Here is a 23,919-nt window from a genome sequence, read left to right on the forward strand (position 1 = left end):
TGGCTAAAAATAGAGACTGGGAGATTTTTTTCACCCATTCATTCTACTTCACTACTTAGCATAGATAAGTTTGGCACTGCCTGTTAATCAAGCATTAGAATGTTATACTTATAAAAAAACAGTAATTAGAAATGCAAGTTTTAAATGTTTTGAAAATATCTACTCCAAAATTAGTTTCATCAGTTCCAATCTACTTTGGTGAAATCAATACCTCAATCACTTCCTGTTTGGTAAAATGCCATTTAGCATCACAAGATAGAATGGCATTTGCCTCTGCAGACAGGGTGGGGAGAAATGTATCTGGCTGCTGGTACTAAACCTAAGTACAAGTATCAGCTGTCTTGTGTATTCACCCCTTGCACATGCGGTTTGCATGACCTCAATGGAACTTTATGTGCAGGGTTGAGTATACCAAGCCACAGTGTTGCTCATTTCCTTTTACAACCAATTTTTGAAGAAAAAATTCTCTCTCTCAACATCATGGTTTGTAGATTCTGTTTGCAAAATCTACCCAATTAATTACACGGATTGAAGACAGCTTCACGTATCATATGGACAAGTTATTCAGGAGCAAACCATCAGCTTTCAGAGAACACAGTCTGTGAGTTTTAGTGAAATATTTCTTATTCTGTACTAAACTCAACATATTCTACAAAACATCTGTAAAATCCTGACTCTTGAGTACACTGTTTGCTGGTTCCTCATTAAAGGACTGACTTAGAAAGGACTTCCTGGCCCTGCCTGCTTGTCTGGTTTGGCCTCTTCATTCTCCAGTGCCAAGGTACAGTTCACAGTGCTCCATACAACTGCTTCAGTGATGCTATTTGCTAACTTGCTGGAAACGTAAACCACAGCAAGGATGAAGCCAAATTATATCGTTGCTTATGGGCAGACAGACCATGACTGACGAGCATGGGGTGGTACATTTTGACTATGACTTTCAGGCTAGATGTGGCTGGATTTCATTTTGCCACATACAACCATATTCATCTGTGCACTCTCTGCCTTTGTTTGTGCAGTTGGTTTTCAGAGTTAAAAGCCACAATATGAAGAAGATGTACCTAATAATACCTGTAAGCCTGTAAATTAAGAATAACTTTCATCAATTCCAAACTAGCATTAAAGAAAAGAATGGCTTTAGGGCCAAAGGCTAAATCTTCAAGGTCTCTTAATTTTTATGAGGAGCAGAGCAAAGTCAACTAATAAAACTCAGGGATATAAAAGAGCCACTAGAGATCAGCATTGTGCTTGGCTTGGAGTTACCAGGCAGTGCCCATCGGGATAAGTCGCGCAGCACCTTGGCGTTTGTTTGCACTCCCTGATTCTGGTGCAGATTCTTTGAATTATTCTTAGCCAGACTTTTGTAGTTACCTTGTTTTTTAAAAAGGACTTGCAGCCATAGAAATGTCATACATTTCAACTGACAGCTCCATTTTCCAGTCAGATTTCTGAAAGCAGTACTGTATGAAATATTGAAACATCTGCCTCGACTGGCCCCCTTCTTGACTGCCGCTGCCAGCGAAGTGTTTACTTTTTTTCCCTGCTGGTTTGGGTTGCTTATTTTAGAGACTGACAGTTGATACTGGACTCTATGTTTTAATGGGTAAAATGGGAAGCAGTTGTTTTTATCTTGATGATTACTTTCAGTCAAGTCAAGCATACGTCTCTTTCGATTTCAGGGCAGTAATTTCAGAATCCTCCACGAACTTGCCATTTAAATGTTCACCATTGCTATCTTGATGATAGGGGTAAACGGGAACCTCAGTGATGGATGTTGCTGTGTACGAGGTTGAACGCATGGAGCAGTGCTCCCGCCGTTGCTGACCCAGCTGCATTTTATACTGCATCCACTGCCTCTTCAGAGCTGCTTGCATCTAAAGGTTGACATAAGACACAGAAATTCGTCACATGTTTGACATTATCAGTCATGTTTTATCTACATACTAGATTATTAAGCCTTTATCACATTGCTGATTGTGTGCATAAATTGATTGATGCCTTAATCACCCAGCCCTTGAATTTCAGGATTACCTTGGCCATGTTAGAGTGCAGTTGATAGCCAACTACCTCACTATATGTCTGGAGTCATATGTAGACCAGGATAACCAGAGGTGGCAAATTTCCTTCCCGGAAGGACAGCAGGTAACCATTTGGATTCTTGCAATAATCTAGTAATTTCAGAACACTGCTAGATTTTTAATTCCAGGTTTACTTTTGAATTATTCAACTGAATTTAAATTCTCCAGCTGCCACTGGTGGGATTTGAATTCATATTTCTAGATTATTAGTACAGGTCTTTTAGTTACTTATCCTCTAGAATAACTACCATGCTATCACGTGAAAGGCACTATATTCTTGCAAGTCCTTTTGTTTTAACACTACCAAGAGCAGTAGTAATTGGCTGCTTGATGATATTTCAGAAATATCTGAGCCCTGATACTGATCAGTGTGACTTCTTTATGCAGAGGTGGGGTTTCAGAACATTAGAGTGTCTGCTCGCCTCTGGTGTTTGCTTGATATGGATTTACTGCATAATCACTGGTGAGGAAAGAAAGCCCACACCTTTATATAGACAGCAGTCTGTGGATTGGACACATGGACCCAGAGGTCCTGCCTCGAGCACTGTCTTCCTGGATCTCTACTCTGCCTAACTTAGGGTTGACAACTACCCAGAGGCCCACTTCATCTTTATTCACTGAACACAATTGGAAGTCTCACACTTACCTCTCCCAGTATTTAATCAAGACAGAAGCATATTCCATGATGTTGACTGACACACTTTTCCCTCTCTTGGTGGGCAAGGTTGTGCAGTTACTGACAAATATGACCTGCGTAAGAATACCGGGCAGGCATGGTAGTGTAGTGGTTAGCGTAACGCTTTACCGTGCCAGCGACCCGGGTTCAATTCCGGCCACTGTATGTAAGGAGTTTGTATGTTCTCCCCGTGTCTATGTAGGTTTCCTCCGGGTGCTCCGGTTTCCTCCCACATTTCAAAGACATACAGGTTAGGAAGTTGTGGGCATGCTATGTTGGCGCTGGAAGCTTGGCAACACTTGCGGGCTGCCCCCAGAACACTACGCAAAAGATGCGTCTCATTGTGTGTTTCGATATACATGTGATTAATAAAGATATCTTATAAATGCTCAACATGATTAAAGTGACCATTAATGATATCACAACCAATAGTTGGGCTGCAACAATAGAAAGAGTCCTCATATCTGGTGCTTATTCTCACATCCCACGTCACCCTCAACCTACTATCTGTTCCTGGTTTCATGTGCAAATATTGCGGGCATGTTTCACTTATTCCACCAACACTGTCTCCCACCTCCACCTCCAACACCAACTCCCCTCATCACAACCTCATTCTTATGGACTTCTTTCTTTTAGTCAAGGACTGTAACCTGAGCAGAGAGGTGCTGAGAATGGAAGAACACCACTGCACAATTCAAAACTGCCAGCTCTGAGTACAGATACTGACACTGCATATATGAGAGGTTAGCCTTGAGGTGTGATTGGTACATCTTCACACTCCAAACATCAGTGATCTGCTTTCAGGACAGAGGACAAAGACAGCATGGGCACCAGTATTGCAGAGAACACAATAGTGTATGAGCTCTGCTGTAAAGGATTCACATGAAGTCTTTGAAGGGGCAGTTTAAAGAATAGGCTGATGGTCATGTACAATGAAATGCCTGTAGCACTGGCAGCTCTGTCTAAAAGTCTTTATATAATATCAGAGTCATAGAGTCAATAGCATGGAAACAGGCCTTTGCTGACCAAAATTCCCATCTAAACTAGGCCCATATCCCTCTAAACCTTTCATAGAGTCATAGAGCCAAAGAGCAATACGTCATGGATACAGGCCCTTCGGCCCAACCAGTCCATGCCAACCACAGGGCCCACCCAGCTAGTCCTGATTTCCTGCGTTTGGTCCATTCACATACCTGTCCAAATTTCTTTTAAATGTTGTTATTGCACCTGCCCTCAACCACTTCCTCTGGCAACTCGTTCCTTATATTTACCAACCTCTGTATGAAAAAGTTGCCCCTCAGGTTCCTGTTAAATCTTTCCCCTCTCACCTTAAACTTATGATCTCTAGTTCATGATTCCCCACCCCTAGGAAAAAGACTGTGCACATTCAATCTATCTATGCCCCTCATGATTTTATACACCTTTATAAGATCACCCTAAGCTCCTAAGCTCCAAAGAATAAAGTCCTAGCCTGTCCAACCTCTCCCTATAACCCAGTCCCTTGAGTCCAGGCAACATCCTTGAAAGTCTTTTTTGCGTTCTTTCCAGTTTAATGACATCTTTCTTATAGCAGGGGGAGCAAAACGCAACACAATAATCCAAATGTGGCCCCACCAACGTCTTATACAATTGCAACATAATGGCCCAGCTTCTATACTCAGTGCCCTGACTGACGAAGGCGAGCATGCCTATAGTCTTCTTCACCGCCTTGTCTACCACTTTCATGGAACAATGTACTTGTACTTCTAGTCCCTCTGTTCTACAACACTCCCCAGGGCCCTCGAGAAGCCTGGAGGAGTTGAGGGCCAACCTTAGAGTCATAGAGTCATGGATGATACAGCATGGAAATGGGCTCTTCCACCCACCATCTCCATGCCAACCTTTTCGCCCATCTACACTAATCCCATTTGTCCACAATAGGTCCGTATTTCTCTATCTCTTGCCTATTCAAGTCTCTACCTAAAAGCATCTTAAACATAATAATTCTATCTGAATCCACCACCTCCTCTGGGATTGCATTACAGACATCAGCCACTCTCTGTGTAAAAAAAAATTAGCCCTCAAATCCATTTTAAACCTCACCTTAAACCTACGCCCTTGTGTTTTTGATACCCCTGCCATGGGATGGTTTTGTGCTCAGAGCCTAAAGACTATGCGTCACAGCACAGAAATGGGGTGGTGTTGCCTGGGAACACTAGTATAAGCAAAGGCACGTGGAGGTTAGGCATAAATGGGATGCACAAAGGTGAAAGGTTGATATTTCTAAATAATGTGCTTTTATTTATAAATCTGGTTTTGAGTCATTATTCTGTGCCAAAGACTTTAGTAACAGAGGAAAGGCTCCACGGGAGATTTTCAGTGAATGGGGAATTGGAACTGTAGCTCCACACACAGCCCAGCCAGAACATACTATTTATGTTACCTCCTCCCCTCCTCTTCCCCCTCTGTTTTCTCTTCTTGTGATTCAGGAACAGCTTCTTCCCCTCCGCCATCAGATTTCTGAACGCTCCATGAACACAACCTCATTTTTCCTTTTGTTTTTGCACTATTTATTTATTCTAATTATTTATAGATATATCTTTGCACTGCACTGCTGCTGCAAAACAACACATTTCACGTCAAATGTCAGTGATAATAAATCTGATTCTGATTCTTATTCAAATTCATCCTGTTCCACAGCTGCTTGCTACATAGCTGAGAGAAACAGTTGTATGCTCATGACGTGTGGTGCATAGCAAACTACCACAGATCTTGACACCTTCCCTGTTGATTCCTGCAGGGCCCCCTCACAGTAGTTCAGGCACTGGAATTATTATTTCAACACACCAATGTCTTGTACAGCAGTACCACTTTCATTCTGTGCATGGTGACCATGTCTGCATGGGTCATGCGTTGGATTCATGAATCACAATGTCAGTGCATAGACTTTGTTGTACAATATCCACCCTTTGCAATGTTGTGTTGGCTAAAGTATCAATGGCACAGTGACCATCTGCAGGATGGATACTGCATCATGGGTACTGCCAGTGTACTGGGCATTGACCAACATGATGGTAACACAACCGCTGGTACTTGAGAGGGAGAAATCCTTTAAGTTATGCTGGCATTCTCAAAGCGATGTATGGACAGTCAGTGGGACCCAGTACCATGAGGAAGCCTGTAATCCTTGTGACGCTGCATACTTGTTCTGCCTTCTATTTTTAGCCATGAAAGAACTAAGTGTAATTGACTACTCTTTGAATAGAGAGCATCAGTGATAGGCTAAGCAAACCTATAAGGGTACACCACCCTTGAAAGGATATATAATATAAAGATCCATGCTTAACAGCCACTGGAAATATAGTCTGTATCCCAGATTGAAATTGCAGTTGTGGCTGGAACAGGTTGTAGATAACGGAAGTAGATATCCCACTGAAGAGTAGTAAAGTATATTGGCAGTTCTTGCTGATCTTCAGGTAGGAGTATTGTTTCCCGAGCACATGACCTCCTGGGGAAAGCCTTTCTCTCTAGTTCCCTCTTCTAGCAGCTGATGAGCTCTTTGAACACACTCTCACTCTGTACATGATAAGAAATGCCTGCTAATGTTCCCACTTCTGGGAGCAACTGGTTTCTGCAGACTTCAGCAATTTCAGAAAGGACCAACCAGTTGTAGAACCATAACATTCAGAGAAAATCAGTTGGCAATTAAGTAGCTGATGATTCCCGTAAATAACGGTGATACTTCTGCTGCTGAATAAATGCTCCAGTGTGCAAGCTTAAGAGAATGTGTTAGTTGTTATGTTTATCAACCTGCCACATTGAATCATCTACACACATATAACCTAGATCACTCTGCTCTTTTAAAATTATGCCTTCCAGTTTATATTGGTCTCCTTGTTCTTCCAGCCAAAATGTAACAATTTTCATCTTCCTGAGATCAATTTCATCTGCCACGTGTCTGCCCATTTCCACCAGCTTGTTTTCATTCTCTATAAATCTGTAAATAGTTTTCTCACAGTTCATCAGGAATCCAAGTTTTGTGTCATCTACAATTTTTTTGGAAATTATGCTCTGCAACACCCAAGTCCAAGCTGCATGAAAATTTAGAATCAGCTTTGGAAAAGGATATGGACACACCAAAGTAAAACTGTCAAATGGAGAAGGGTCAGTTTTACTGGGATGAGAACACATCTGGCCCAGATAAATTTGAATCAAGTCTTGGCAGACCAAAAGTAGTTGACCAATAGGAGGCATTCAAGGCAGAGACAACTCAGGTAGATTCAGACTAGTCTCGCTGGAGGGAGAAGTATATGGAAATTAAAACTAGAGTTCCCAGAATGACACAGTAATAAAGAATAAAATAGCGTAAGGGAAAAGGACTTATGACAGGTATCTGATAGATAACGTAAGTGAGGACAGGGTTGGTCATAAAAAGTACAAAGTGAACTAAAAAAGGAATAAGAGAAACAGAGATAGTACAAGAAAAGACTGGTGGCAAACATAAATGGAATCCAAAAATATTCTGTAGGCATGTGAAGAGTTATAGAAAGAAAGGTGATCAAAAAGATCTATTTTTGGAGGCAGAGAGCACAGCTGAGGTACTAAATGATCAGTCTTCATCAAGGCAGAAGATGCTGTTGGAGTTTCAGCAAAGGAACATGCGACTAAGATTCTGGTTGATAAAGAGGGGTTACTAGAAAAGCCAGCTGTACTTAAAGTGGGCATCACATGGTCTAGATGGAGATATACAGTGGCATGCAAAAGTTTGGGTACCCCGGTCAAAATTTCCGTTACTGTGAATAGCTAAGCGAGTAAAAGATGACTTGATTTCCAAAAGGCATAAAGTTAAAGAAATTCTGCACCCTTTTTTCTCCAAACATACCTTTGCTGATTGTGGCCAAAGAGTTCTATTTTAACTTCATCAGTCCACAGGACTTGTTTCCAAAATGCATCAGGCTTGCTTAGATGTTCATTTACAAACTTCTGACGCTGAATTTTGTGGTGAGGACGCAGGAAAGTTTGGAGAAAAAAGGGAGCAGAATTTCATGAAAAGAACACCTCTCCAACTGTTAAGCACGGGGGTGGATCGATCATGCTTTGGGCTTGTGTTGCAGCCAGTGGCACAGGGAACATTTCACTGGTAGAGGGAAAAATGAATTCAATTAAATACCAGCAAATTCTGGAAGCAAACATCACACTGTCTGTAAAAAAGCTGAAGATGAAAAGAGGATGGCTTCTACAACAGTATAACGGTCCTAAACACACCTCAAAATCCACAATGGACTACCTCAAGAGGCACAAGCTGAAGGTTTTGCCATGGCCCTCACAGTCCCCCGACCTAAACATCATCGAAAGTCTGTGGATAGACTTCAAAAGAGCAGTGCATGCAAGACGGCCCAAGAATCTCACAGCACTAGAAGCCTTTTGCAAGGAAGAATGGGCAAAAATCCCCCAAACAAGAATTGAAAGACTCTTAGCTGACTACAGAAAGCGTTTACAAACTTTGACTAAAAAGGGGGTGTTACTAAGTACTGACCATGCAGGGTGCCTAAACTTTTGCTTCAGGCCCTTTTCCTTTCTTGTTATTTTGAAAATGTAAAAGATGGAAATAAAAAAGTAATCTTGCTTAAAATATTAAAGAAATGTGTCATCTTTGACTTTATCCCTTTTGGAAATCAGGTCATCTTTTTCTCGCTTAGCTACTCACAGTAACAGAAATTTTGACCAGGGGTGCCCAAACTTTTGCATGCCACTGTGTGTGTAGATATATCTATATCTATATCTATATCTATATCTATATCTATATCTATCTATCTATCTATCTATATATATATATATATATATATATATATATGTCTATACCTATATCTATATATATAAAAAAATATACACACACACACACACACACACACACACACACACACACACACACACACACACACACATATATATATATATATATATAGTTTCTTGCTGGAAGTTGGACCAACTTTCCTTTTCTTAATGTTAGTGGCCATTTTTTATTATTTTCATTAACTTTGCCAAAAAGCTATATGTAGAATTTGAAAAGACAAAATTGTTGGACAATTTTATGTCATTGATTTAATTAGATTATTTAGTTAGTTAATACATTAGAAATACATTAGACATAAATATTACAATAGTGCATTTGCTGGGTCTATATAAAGCTATTTCTTTGGCTAACATTATGAATAGGAAGATTTTTCATCTGATAGTTGACACAGAGCAGGAAGTAATATCCTGTGTGTGTCCTGTGGCATTACAAGCATTCTAATATTTAATGCTAACTGCCAAAGAGCCACATTCTCTACCAATGACACTCCACTGCTTAACGAAGATAAAACTTCCCAATAAAGTATTTTATCAATTTTTCATTCCCCAAGTGCTCTTTGTTCATTACCAAATGCTTCTTTTTGCTTTTCCATCTGTTTCTCATCTTCTTTTTTAAAAACTGGGTCACTTCAGAAGTTTTTAAGAATCAATCATATGTTATGAGACAGAAATCATATCCAGGTCTGGTAGATACCCATTAATTAACAAGTTGAATTTAATAATAATTCAGCAACTTTATTAAAGTGTTCTTCCACAGGTTTTGAGAAGTCAATCATCATTAGTTACTCTGCACTGTTTTATACTCACACTCAAAGCTTATAAGACTGGTATAACAGTCACCAGGCAATCATGCCAAGTAATCCTTCTTATTCTTCAAGCACTTCCAATTTAGACTTTAAGTACTCCACATTCATTTCCAGGACCAACTTTTATATTCCTCAGATGCTTATTTATATCCCATTTGAATATTAATGAATGCCCCAATGTTCCTCCTTTATTTTACAAATATATCCAATTATCAGCAGCAAAAATCCCCCTCCTGAGTTCCTCCAGCAGTTTGATTTTTGCTCCAGATTCCAGCATCCATAGCCTTTTTTATCTCCATTATCCATTTATCAGCTTTCTAAACACTACTTGCAGTTAAACTCTGTTTATCCCACACTGTAGGGACTTTGATGACACAGGACCGGCAGTTTTTCCGGACGGTTGGATACTGCTCCTATTAATGCACCAACACATTTTTAATTCATTTTTTAAGACTCCACACTGTAATATAAATTTTCCAGTCAACATGATTTAAAGGGACTGTAGGATCCAGGTCCCTGGTGAGTTTGGAGGGAGCATGGGATCCAGGGTCCTGGTGTGTTTGTAGAGAGCACAGGAACCAGTACACTGGTGAATTTAAAGGGACTCAGGAAAAGGGGAGTGTGGTAAACAAAACCTTATGATCCAGATGCCAAACATTGGGATTTCTGAACAATGGAAAAGTGAATCATTGGAATTTTACTACATTTTTTTACCCTAAGAAGCCATTTAATAAATGAACCATTTATTACTTATTCATCTTGGCATCAATTGTAAATTACTGTCACACAGAATGTGCAAAATATTCTTGCTCATTGAATTTTTATAGATTTGCTTGCATGAGGAAGTAAGTGTTTAGGTATTCAAGTAGTCACATTTAAATCAAAACAGTTTTGTATTTCACATCATGTAGTGCTTCTTGACATACAAGCCTTTTTATTGTGCTACCATGTATTGGAATTTGTTGGTTTGACTTGGAATCACCGATAATTTATGAATATCATTACTCTTCTGGGAACATCACTCAGAACTCTGCCCTCATCTGTACTCGGGTCTCGGTTTACAGACACAATGTTTTTTTTGGGACACAGGTTGTAGGCCACCATTGGTGTATGCTCATGTATTAGTTGGAGCTTGCAATCTGTGGTAAGGAAGATGTCAGGGTCAGCACCCTTATGAAATTCACAGGAATGATCACCTCCACATCCCTCTGCAATCTCTCTGCTCCTCCTGACCACAATGAGACACCTAACCATATCTACCCCTTTCGACAACACATTGGGCTCATTCTCCACAACTGTACCTAAGCTACCATCCTCTCCCACAACTTAGCCCCACTTCTGAGACAGGATACTTGCACCTGCCCTCCTTGGGATTTGGACCACCCATCTCGTTCCACAATCTGGACACACCCAATTCTTCCTCCGTTCCTCGCAACTGGAACTCCACCAGTGTACTGGGCAATTCTTCCCTTACCCTTCCGAAAACACACGTAGCCACCATTCTCGTAATGATTTCCCTACTTGCTCTTGTGAGCTTTGAGCCCCTGAAGCAGGCTTCCTGGCTGAAAGGCCTCAGCCTGCTAATCTCAGACCAGTTCTGAGAGACCTTTGGGGAATCTGTTGTTTGGGGTTTCACCAACCTCACAGAACTGGCCAACACAGTTCCATCAAGGTCACTCTTTCTACTGGCAGTGGAAGCCCTGAAAAGTACAGGTATTACTTTAAAAGTAGAGCAAGGCTGCTAAGAGTGATACAGGAAGCTCTTAATTTTACAGAAAAGATGGTGCAAGTAAGCAACTTTCTCAGGGAAAAAGCTGTTGATGTTGAGAATTGTACAGAAACTGATGTAATTTTTTTAGGTAAGGGTGTAAAAATTTGCGAAAACAAAGATTAAGTTAAAATACAAATGGGTCACTATCTAATTGAAGGTACAGTCTTTTTTTATATTGTGACATAAAAACCCACGGCCTATGTCTGTGTCCATTTGATAAGAGCACCTTGCATTTATGTAGCACCTTCAACTTAGCAAAAGATCCCAGGGTGCTGAAGACAGTGTTGGTAATAGAAATTTTAACTGGTCCATTGAGATGGATCTTAGGTGTGATGACCAAAAGCTTGAGTCAGAAGAATATATTTGAAGATGGGAGAAGCAGAGATACAGCGAGGTTTAGGCTGTGAATTCCAGAACCTGGGGTCTGGACAGCCAAAGGCATTGGCATCAGTGGTGCAGCTATTAAAATAGATGGTAAAAATAGATAGTGGAACTGAAGCATAGAGATCAGAGTGTAGTAGGGCCAGACAAGTTATAGGTATAGGGACAGGCAAAGTCACAGTATTTAAATACTGGACTGGGACTTTAAAATTAAATACTGTCTGTTTCCTTATCATCCCTCATGCAGAGGTATTTCCTAATGCATCTTACCGGATAATGGAAACTGAGAAGCAGGGAGGACGAACTAAAGAGAATTGGAGGGGAATGGCATGGAACAGGCTGGAGCAGCATTATAGATTTCTGAAGGCATGAGTGAAATCACTGAAAAATGGACTGTGTTATTCATTCATCTTTCAAGATTTGGGCATCACAGGCAAGGCCAGCACTCATTGCTCATTCCTAATTGTCCTTGAGGTGATGGTGAGACACCTACAACTGAATGCCTTGCTTAAGATTCAACCACATGGGATAGGTCTGGAGTCGTATATAGGGCAGACCAGGTAAGGATGACAGCTATCTTCCCCTGAAGGACGTTAGTGAACCAAATGGGGCTTTACAGCAATCCAGTTCATCTTGTGACCATCATTACTGAGACTGGTAGCTGTTGCAAATTCCAATTATTAGCTGAATTTAAATTCCGCAGTTGATGGGATTTGAACTTGGGTCTCTGGACTATTAGGCTAGTTCACTTAGGTGTAGTGCTTAAAACATTAGTTTGGTATTTTAGCCACTGCAACACCACTACATGAGAGACAGTTGGCACCATACCTGATATCATGGTTACAATAAAGTATTTATGATAGTATATTGTGTTTTATATTTTTATATTTTTAGGCTCGAACTGAGGATCCTGGTATGATAATATATGTCTGGGTCTAAGTACTAAACTAACCCAACTGTAGTAGGAGAGCACATGGCTGTCACGTGACAGTAACAACACTGACCACTCTGGTCGGAGGAGAGCATTGCTCCTTGGATCGGAAGTGACACCACCATCAATCAAGGTGTGGCTCCACCCCACTTATCAGGTGTGGGCATAGGGATTGGCCCTGGAGAGCACCTTTGTTCCTGAACCTGCCTGACCATTGGCCTCTCTAAATCACCTGGCCAGGCTCCACCCAGCACTATAAAAGAGTGTTGCACTCCCCTAGCCTCTCTCTTTCGACTGCCCCAGGAGTAGTGAAACCACGCTTCAGAGACCACTGATAAGAGTCTGCACCACCAAGTGGTTTGGGAGTGTCTTAGTCAGATTCCAGGGAGTGTTAGAGCCAATGCTTGTCTAGGTCAAGGTATTCAGGCATTGAAGTGTTTATCCCCTGATAAGCTGTACCTTGTTTATTGTGAGTGTGTGTGTGTATATCTCATCCTCGTTGCGATTCCCCCTCAAGTTCGTGGTCTCCTGCGTGTGTGTGAGTGTGCACCTGTTCCCATTCATTCTGTCCCCGCGTTTGCCTTTGTGATTAAACTACTTTTAAAATCCAAAGCCTGTGTCCAGAACCCTCCATCTTTAAGATTCCAAAAGAACCTTTTCACACAACACCAACCTATTCTACTACTTAATTTTGTCCCTTTACCCATCATCAAGGTTTTGGCCATTGTATCATGCAGAACAGAACAGAAACAATGCTCCTTACTATCCATGACACCAGCAATCTTCGTGTCATCCTCATACTTACTAATATATCTCCTATATTCACATATACTGTAGATCATTAATGTACTGTATCTATAACACAGCAGGGTCCCAGCACTTATCCACTGGTCACATGCCTGCAATTGCAAAAACAGTCCTCAACTATCTTGTCTCCTATGACCAAGCCAATACCAGATCCAATTATCAAAGGGCTCTTATCTTTTGGACCAGTGTCCCAAATGGGACTTTGTCAAGAGCGTCACTTTGAGTCAGAGTCTTAGAGTCATAGAATCAAAGAGGATGGAAACAGGCCTTTTGGCCTAACTCTTCCATGCTGACCAAGATGGCTACCTGAGGTAGTCCCATTTGCCTGCACATGGCCCATATTCCTCTAAACATTTCCTATCCATGTTCCTCTCTAAGTGCCTTTTAACCACTGTAAGTATACCTGCCGCTACCACTTCTTCTGGCAGCTCACCACCCTCTGTAAAAAAAAACTTGCACCTTTAAATCTTTCCATTCTCACCTTAAAACTATGCCCTCTATTTTTAGACTCCCTTACACCTTATCTATGCCCCTCATGATTTCATATACCTCTGTAAGGTTACGCCTCAGTTGAACCAACTTCAATTATGGTTCTTTAGCTTCAGAGCAGACTGAATAATATTTCATTTGGACCTCACAGTATTCCTTGAAGAGTTTTCAGTTTATGTTGCAGAGCTGTGCTTTCTGTTTTAGGTCCATGTTTCTTAGTTACACAACATTATGTTTCATTTGCCAGCTCTCCTGAGCGGGTTGATTTATGCTGGCATCCAGTCCCACTGGTGCTGCTTGCTCTTGCTAAACTGCTAAAGTGGCCATTTTTCACATGGGAGCGTAGAATGAGTATTGGCAGCATAACCAACAGCGAGAGAATCGCAGCTGAATATAATCCTCTCCACATACAACGTGCACTGTAGAACAGAGGTCACTGGATGGGTATCAAGAGCGAAAACTGTAAATGATTTTCTGCTCCTCTACTCCAGCAATTTTTTAGCACCCCTGCTGCTCCCCAGCTGAAATTAGTTACCTCAAGCAGCTTACTTTGTATTTCATATGAAAATTCCAACTGAGTCCTGACATATGGAAACTCATCTGCCTCATTGCAAAGACCACTTTCATCTAACTTTGGAGGACAGCCTCACTTACTTTCAGCTCTTCCCTATTATTGCTGTGGTCATGAAGGCTTTAACTTCCTCATGCTTTTCCAGCTGACCTCTTTGTTCCAGGCCTCTTCCTCATGTTTGCTTTTCAATGAGTACAGAATAGTACATGTATAGAAAGATATTTGCCCCACTATGTTTGCACTGACACTTTTGACAACCAATCTAGTTAATCTCACTCTTATTCCATAGCCCTGCAAGTTTTCCCTTTCACTTATTTATCCTTTTCCCTTTTGAAGGTAGCTATTAAACTTGTAAACACACTATCAGACAGTACAATGCACTCCATAACTGTTTGTCACTGTCTTCCAGTTACCTTAAACTCCTACCTTTAGGCTATTGAATCTTTAGCTACTGGAAGCAATTTCTAGCCAAACCTTTCGTGACTTTGAACATTTCCATCAAATTTTGTCCAGGCTTTCTCTGTTGTTAAGTAGAACCATCAAGTTTGTCTGTGCACATAACAGTCTGCCCACTTAGTGCTGTTACTTCCTTCAGCGTAGATACTGTAACATTCCAGTTCCTCTTTGAAAGGAATTTCCAGCCTGTGAGGTACACCCTTTCATTGTCATGTTGAATTGCACAGACATTACTTCTGTTGCTTGGATCAGCAAGATGTCAAAATGTGACCTCTCTTCTGGTAACTGAAACACTTGGTTGTTCTAAAGTACCAAAAATGTAGTAAAAGATGGTGACTTGCAGTGATAGCTGCTGACTGAACTGATCTCTCTTGTATGCTTTAGACATGTTTTAACTTTGGCCATCACTATGGAGCTCTGACTGTGTTAGAGCAGCTAAGCTAATCGCCTGAGGGGGCAAAATTCTCGAGCATGGTCGGATATATTTCCATCAACATAACAACTTGACATGCAAGTTCGAATGTCAGGTTTAGCGTGCTGAACAGCTTTGACTGAAATTACTCATCTAATAGTCCATTCACAAAAGTGTTGTGTTCAGCATGATCCAAAAAGGCACCAAAAAACCATGGAAAGTTCTCCAATGAAACAACATTCTCACTGTTTCCCCCTGCTTCCACTGTTTTATCCAAAATGTAGCTTTCAGCTATTTAGATCAAAGTGATCATCCAGTTTCTACAAAACATCTTTTGCCTTGCAAGGTGCAAGAATATTTGTCAGCATGCTGTATGTTCCTGACCCATTCTCTGTGGGTTGCATTGCTTTCTTGTGTTCCTTTTGGGCTCTCATTAAATCACCTTGATCTTCATCCTTTGCTTTCATGACCATTCCTTTGAGATACGAGTTGAATGGTTCTCAAGCTTGGATATACATGTCTAGGCTCCTGATACAGCCATTTGGGGTAGTTGTGTTATCCCCTTCCAAGTCAACAAATGACCCAGGTAAACTCAGCGCACACAATCAGAGACCCATAGCAATGGCCAAAGTTAAAACATGTCTGAAGCATACAAGTGAGATCAGATCGTAGTTAGAACACACACAAAGAACAGAAGTCCATGCATAAGCAAACACTGGAGTCACAAGATACTGCAGATGTTGAAATCAGAAGTAAAAAACAATTTGCTGGAGGAACTCAGTGAGTGAAGCACATCTTAATTCCTTTCCCCACACAGATGCTGCTCGACCTGCTGAGTTCCTCCAGCAAATTGTTTGTTGCTGCATAAAGAAATACTGCAGCTAATTAGTGAAATTAAAGGCAGACAGAAAATTCCAACTGGACTGGGATGGTGAAGTGATGAGTAAGGTTGGTGGGAGTGGTGACATAAGTGGGAAACAGAGAGTCCACCTAAAATGTTCTGGCTTACCACCAGCATTCACAAGAAAAGCCTTCAGTCAGCAGGATGCTTAATGTTATACATTCTGGCCACAATCTTGATTTTTCTAAAAGTCCTTACTCTATAAGGGAGCTCATTAATCATCTGCACTGTCCAGATGAGCACATTACAGCATCCAAACACTTCAAATTTCCATGTCATTCTCTAAATGTTATTTGTAAAATACTGAAGCCTGCATGTTCATTTCCCTCAATTCCATTCCTTCCCCCTTATCTAAATTTTACTCACTCAGGCTCCAGTGTGCTGTTATCAAGATTCTTATCTTTGCTTTCCAATTTCTCCTTAGCTTTGTCCCATAAGGTCATTATATTCTCCTCCAGCCTAAATATCTGCCACAGTTCTCTGCTCTTCTATTCATCCCCTTCTACCCTTATGCCATTATTGGTATATGTTATTTCAGTCCATACCTCTGGCATTCTCTGCAATTCCTTTTGAACATAAGAAATAGCCCTTTCAGTTCCTTGTGCTTACTGCACCATTCAATGAAGTCGTGGATCATCTTTCACCTCAATGCCACTTTTGTACACTAACCCTGTATCCCCCCCGATTCCCTTAATATCCTAAAAAGCTCACCTTCACTGCCTTCAAAGCCTTTCCCTTTGACTCTGCCTTTGCCATTCTACTCTTGTCTCATTGAATCCTCAGTAGTTCCTAATATTCTTTATTGAAATTGCTGGGGGATGTCTTCCTAAATAGAAGGTCGCTGGAAGAGTCAATCTGCCTCCTCAAACAAGAACATGACAATGATCATCTGTTTCTGTGATGTTGATTAAACAATAGATATTCATCACAATACCAGGGATAACTCCCTTGCTCTTTTCAAAACAGTAAAATGGGATCTTTTACATCCATCGCACAGATCAAGTGAAGGCTCACTTCAACATTTCTTCTGTAATATCAGCTCAAAGGGTGCACCAGAATACTGGGTTAATCTATCTGGGTTGGTTAAATGTTCAGATTCTCCAACTAATACTGGTTTTCTCTATCTCTGCATTAGCATACTTCAGTTCATTCCGGGAAGGTGCCATTTAACTCTGTATACCTATTAACAGCACGATGCACACAGATGCAGTTTCAGCTGTTCAGACTCTCGTTGCAATATTGTGCTTACCTCTCCATTAAAGAAGCAAAATATAGTGGCCACCAGCAAACCCTGCGGAAGAAAATAATGCGTACAAATGAATATGCACTAAATGATAATCAACTAGTAAGCAATGGAAGTTAAACCGCCAAGAATAGCAGTTGGATTTTATATGGTGTCTTTATTATAGTAAAATATCCCATGATGCTTTCCATTAAAGTACTTTCCTGGAAGATGTACAAGAAGCTCATCATTTATTTAATTTGTACCGGTCACAAATACTTTGAAATTTTACAGTTTAAAGGAAACATAGCTTCTTTATCAATGTTGGAGCCTTACCACTGAACAGAAGAATGGGCATGGTAATCGGCAAATCATTGCACAAAAACACAAGAAAATAGGCCAGCTGGCTCCTCAAGCCTGCCCTGCAATTCAATATGATCATGGCTGATCTGCTTAGGTTCAGAGGACAGGTACCCTTTATAAGTACTGTGGAATTATGGAATGTTTGTGCTGTACCACTGCACATAGCTGGTGGAGTTCAGCCTGCAAGTAAGGCACTTGAATGAATGGGAGTCCAAAATTTCCTGACACTTAGAGGTGGCAAATGTTTAGCGTGGAACTACCAGCACTTCCTTATAGGTTCCGGCTCATGTAAGTTATAGATTACTGCCTATAACTAAATTGCATTCAACATACTCAAAAGATATATTTAAAACAGCCCAGTTGCATACCTGGTAATGCATAAATATATGCATAGTATAGTCATAGATTTCTCCAGCCAATCGGCTTTCTGGTCTCCAAGGAATAATAACAAACTGAATACCCAACAGCGGCACAAGTATTAAAGTTGCCCTGACAGCCTTCATGTACATGTTGGATTCAGTGCGGTGAGTGTCTCTCAACTTTGTAACCAAGACACGGACTATGTTGAGCAAGAAGAATAAGTTCACCTGCCAATGACAATGAAACATTGGACGTTTTTAGAAGCAGGCACAAGCTTTGATGAAGTTTTACTGATTGCAAGAAATAAGATACTGCTCAACACAAGTTTGGAGTTGTATGATATTAAACATTAAGAGAAATATTGGCTTCCAAATGCTGAAATAATAATATTAGTACAACTCATATGTTCCTCCTTCAACTCACCCCACCACCACCAATTCTAAATTCCAGCAAAAATTTAAACAATACACTTTTCCTGAAATTCCAAAGGCATGGTTATCCATAATGCACTAATAGACATGCTCAACTAAATCACACATACACTCTTATCTAATCATTCCATTGAAGGACCTTAATTGGCATAGCAATTGTAATTGGTAAACAATATTTCAAAATGAAACCTTTACTGTGACAAGTACGGAAATTTCATTTTGTTCCATGACTTTTACAGATTATGGTGAAAGTTTGCACAGTAAAATCCATGTGGATGGTCTGTGGAAGGCATGGGTTTGATAGGTGAATGGATATCCTTAAATAATTTTAATTGACTATAATCTGCATCCTCAACAAATGCATTAATTAACAAGTTAATAAGTAGCCACTTCATTCAAGAGAAAAATTATCATTTTGTTCCATCTACCTTATCTCTCAAATGTCAAAAAAGATCAAATGAAGATAAATATGAAATAACAAAAGAGGCATAAAGAAGCCACCAGGATCCATATGAACTCAGACAGACGGATCTTTAGCACAGAATCTCTATTTAGTTTATTTATGGGATGTGGTATCGTTGGCAAGGCCAACATTTGAGTGCTCACTCATCCGGTGTTGTCTCTAGGCTGAGGTCACTTCAGAGTTATATTCAAATCTAATAATTGAATACAAAAGCTTGACTCAAGTATAACAGATCTAAAATGATCAAGTTGCCAATGGTCAGTAAACTAAATACACCAAGCTTACTCAAGAGGCAACAGCACATTTTAAAAGCTAGGCTGTCCCCCAAAACTCATCTGAAAGTGCAGGACCCAATTGTGCTGAATTTGAACAATTCTGTGATTTTTTTTGTTGACTTTGTAATACCCCCACTCTTTACATGACCAATGATATTGGGCTTAGCCTTAGTGGCAGAGCTAAGAGTGAGGTTGAGAAAACACATTACATGGCTAATTTCCATCTCTTGAACTCATTTCCAAGTGGTATTGGACTGGGCGATGGTATGGTGAGTGAGATGAATTGTACTAGTCTTACATTGGGTACAACTGAGCATCATCAAAAAATAGAACAGTCTAACACCCTTAATGCGCAAACACAATTTTAATTAAAAATGTAGCTTCCCCCCTAACATGGGACCTGATGAGAAGACATCTGTTGTCAGATTAGCTTCCAGCTCACTTAACCAGTCTCCCCAACTCCTTCATACAAACAGATAGTTAGGAATTTTATGTTTTCATGCAGGAAGTGAAAGTTGGAGATCTGCTCGTTCATGGTGCATAGAGATCTTAGTTTGTAAGCCTTTGTACAGAGGTACACAATTAAGGATGTTGGTGGTGGTGTTGGAGGGCATTTGTTGGTACAGCTCCTCTTTACAGCTAGCATCCTAGACAGCAGATTTTATGTATAAATATTGAGCGCATGGATCTAATATAATTTGCTTCATCATTATATATCTCTAAGTGACCTCAGCCGAGAGACAGCATTGGATGAGTGAGCACTCAAATGTTGGCCTTGCCAATGATACCACACCACTACCTGCCTTGATAGCATCTGTACAGTTGGAGCATTTGAACACATCTGAATAAACAGGATTATTATTAGGAAATTGTAAGAAAATGGTCTAATAACTGATATTTCAACAGCAGAGGAAAAGAATCTTACTAATGCAACAACACAGTCTATTGTAAAGGCAATCAGGCTAGAAGTTAGAAGTGACACTTTGAAATAGGTTTGTAAAATGATGTGGTGAATTACTCTGACAGCCTTAACTGACAATTTTAACTGACAGCAGATCCTCTTTTATAAAGATTTCAACAGGGTACAAAATGTCACATTTTAAACAAAAGGAGGATTTACTGAGTTAAGATATTACAAAGCTGAGGGTCTGGTTTCATTTACATAGGAATAGAATGAAACTGCAATAACTTGAAAAAATATCCTTTCATCTTAACATATCACAAGCACTCAATTTGTAATTTTTTTTTCAAATTCTGGCAGCACTTAGATGAGCTTACAAACTAGAGTTTGTGTATATGTTGTCATTTGGAAATTAAACTGTGCCAGAAATAGGAAGCAATGAATGTGCAACTCCTTTCACTGAAAATGGGAGAATAGCTGTTTGACTGCATGCTATAGAAACAAGCAGCTTTGAATCATGGAATTCCTCATAATTTGATTTCACTTCTGAGTCCTTAATTACTGGAAAACAAAGATATCTATACTCTGGCTTTTCGTCAAAAGAATAATATCACCCTTACCTAATGAAAATAAAACCTATATTCCCATTGGGTCTGATCAGTTAGTCTATTAAAAGTGCACTAATCAGAATTGTCCATTTGTCCAATCCTCATGCTGTGTGTGATTAATTGATTGATAATATTGCATCACCATTTTCTTCTATATGCCTTATATTTAAGTTTCTGTTTTAAAAGTTAGAACAAGCAATATATGTTTCGTACATTTTCTCATTAAGCCAAGAGAACCATTTTTTTTAACCTCAATGAAATGTAAAGTCAGTATTCCTCTGAGATGTTGTTATCTGAGCAGAGAGCTGTTAGAATAGGTTGGAGTGTGTACCTATCTCTGATTTAAGCTTGTGTGTAGAGTTCTGAGTTGATTGCAGGGTCTCCTATAATTAATATGTTTTTAATATGTATGATTAAAATCACTGGTATTCAATTCCAGTCAGTGACAGTCCTTGTTACCATTGTTTAAAAGGATGGTTTATGTCTTTCCTCTTCACTTAAATGGTGATTTTTTTCAATTTTCAGCATAGTGTAAAATCCATATCAAAAAACAATAAAGACTAGCTGTTTTGGATTGGAAAAATAAAGATAGGCAGCCTATTTTTTTCATTGTGCTATCTCTCTCCAATTTTCTGATGTCATTCATTGTCACCCAGAGTTTTAAGAGCATAAATTTGACATTGTCATGAACCACAGTTAGCTCTCAATCCTTATGCATTAAAGAGATTTTAAAAGATTATCTTCACACTGAAAAATGCTGGTGCTGAATCACATATATTTCCCAAAGAGCTGAAGATAAGGAAGCTTTTCTGTCTCTTCCTCACTGAAGCAGTTCATACTTTCCTTCACAATTGAATGACTTTCAGCTTCTCCATTATAAGCTGCTGTTGGGGATATTCACACAGGAGCCCTGATTTTGCAAGGTTTCACATCTCTACAAAGGATAGATCTTTGGAGGGTTCCAGTGACAATGGAAAGGAAGGAAAGCCATTGTTGAAAATGCTCAGGTTATGCCTGGAGAGGTAAGACTAGATAGGTAAGTCTCACTGGGCTGGAGAACAGAGGAGCAACATTTGGAATAGGGAATGTGTGACCAGCCACGTCTAAAAGAGACTGAGGAGGGAAAGTACATCACTGACAGAACTGCAGAGGATGCTGAATGCACTTCTCATGCATTAGGAGCAATTGATGCAGCACAATTAGATGCAGCTAACAGAGTTTGGAGAATGGGATAGCATGTATTTTTCATTGTTCAATACATGCTATCCCATTCTATAAAACTGTTAGCTGCATCTAATTGTGCAGCATCAATTGCTCCTAATGCATGAGACGTGTGTTCATATTCTCAGTTTTAGCAACACATCAAGCAGTAGACCAATAATGACCATGTATGCAAGCCACATTACTCCTAACCAGGTGTATCAGAGGACAAGACTCCTCTGCATAGCCAGATTATGGGCCACAGGAGGTAGTTAAGGTTAATTTCTGTGCACTTTGTATCTTTCTAAGCTGAACCCTACATGTTGTTTTACAGTTGTGAGAGTTACAGACATGGAACCTAAGTGGATTGCTTGAGCAAAAAGCCTGAAATTTAATGAAGGGGCAAATGGCTATAACATGCAGGTGTGTGCACACCCAGTTTCACTTACACTGTAAAATCTGCAATGAAAATATTAATCACTATTGTCCTTCTCCACCAAAGCACATTTGGCTCTTCTTCCAAGTGTTCCTGTCCTTACATATTGTACATGTTTGTAAACCCCCTTCCATTTTCCCTTTCTGTCGACCATTGATATTATTTTATACTTCTCTTAACTGAGCTTAGTAAGATCAAAGATGCCAAGCACTGACAGGGAAACATGCTCACCACAGTGTCAGTCTGATTTATCAATTGAACCAAACATTCTAGTCAAGCAGCTTACTGGGATATACAGACTGTGCCTGAGGTTAAATGTCCCAGTGGATAGAACCATTTCAGAACTGTTCAGTCTTGATGAATCCACCTAGAGCCGCAACTGAGAGATTACGATAGATATTCCAAAATATTCATGCTGTTTTTAAAATGGTCATCTTATCCACCAGCGAATGGTTGAAACCATCTAAATGCATTTTATTGCAAGATCTCTGTAGTCAGCTCAACAATGCTTTTCAAAGCTTGAATTGCAACACAGAGTCCAACAGCTCAAGTGCAGACGTAGTGACATTATGGGTTTAAACTTCCAGCAGGGAACTTTGCCTACAGGCAGTTGGCAATGAAAAAATTTAAGTGCGCAATGCTTAAAATTTTTGAAGTAAAGATTTGAAAATCATAGGAAACTAGTGTTGGAATTTCTGACAGTCACTGCCGGTGAGTAAGACTTCCTGACAGTAACCTGAACTTGTAAATGATCCTTGGTATGCTAATAGAGAACGCTCCTGAAAAAAGTACTGTAATGTTCGTGAGTGGCAACCACAAACTGACAAACCCACAAATAATATATCTGCAGCTGGAAACATCAAACACCGTACCTTCGTTTAAATTACTTCTTTTATTGGACAACTTGGCTCATAGAAACAACAGGATTAAAACTGCTATTAATGCCAATATAGTGTTCTATCAACAATTTTCTGAAAGTCTGATTTTTTTAGTTCGAAATAAATCACGGTAGACTCTTAGTAAAAATGTTGCATATATTTAAAAGAACTGATAAATTGGCCCTGAAGATGCAAAGCTGTTCCTATACTCTCCAGTCATAACTTTGGGAATAGAATTGGAATGGGCAGATGAAATTGGACCTGATAATCTGGATCTCAATGTGGCATTGAAATACCTACATGAACTGTTGTGGATTGAATATCTGCCAAACGCGGCCATAGTTATTTAGGGAAGCTTGGATGAAGAATAGGGTCTCCTTAATTGAGGAAGGCTTGTTCACTTCTGTCAGACTTTCCAGTCTATTGGTAATATAGGGTGCCACTAATGCAGTCTTACCTGCATGAGAACCTAATATTAGTACAAGAAAGAGAGAGCTAATTCTGGTGGTGTCAGCAATAGTGTATCTTGGCACTTACCCCAAACTACACCACTCCATTGATATACAGGGCCAAAAACAATTTAAAAAATGTAACTCTGACTCCAAATCTATTTATAACCAGTATGGTGTTTCTAGTAATTGCATTGATTTATTAAAGGGATTATATAGCAA

General features: G+C 39.9%; 1 protein-coding gene across 1 annotated transcript in view; it reads right to left on the minus strand.

Moving 5' to 3' along the window:
- Positions 1 to 1,652: 1,652 nt before the first annotated feature.
- The window catches only part of calcr (calcitonin receptor), a 103,101-nt gene continuing 80,834 nt past the window's right edge, over positions 1,653 to 23,919 (minus strand). Inside the window, exons 11-13 of the mRNA XM_052016926.1 lie at positions 18,065 to 18,283; positions 17,361 to 17,402; positions 1,653 to 1,874 (exon numbers count right to left, since the gene is read on the minus strand). Of these exons, the coding sequence (XP_051872886.1) occupies positions 1,653 to 1,874; positions 17,361 to 17,402; positions 18,065 to 18,283 (483 nt within the window). The remainder of the gene's footprint in view (positions 1,875 to 17,360; positions 17,403 to 18,064; positions 18,284 to 23,919) is intronic.

This window comes from Pristis pectinata, chromosome 5 (assembly GCF_009764475.1).
Source record: "Pristis pectinata isolate sPriPec2 chromosome 5, sPriPec2.1.pri, whole genome shotgun sequence".
In the NCBI taxonomy this organism is placed as follows: Eukaryota; Metazoa; Chordata; class Chondrichthyes; order Rhinopristiformes; family Pristidae; genus Pristis; species Pristis pectinata.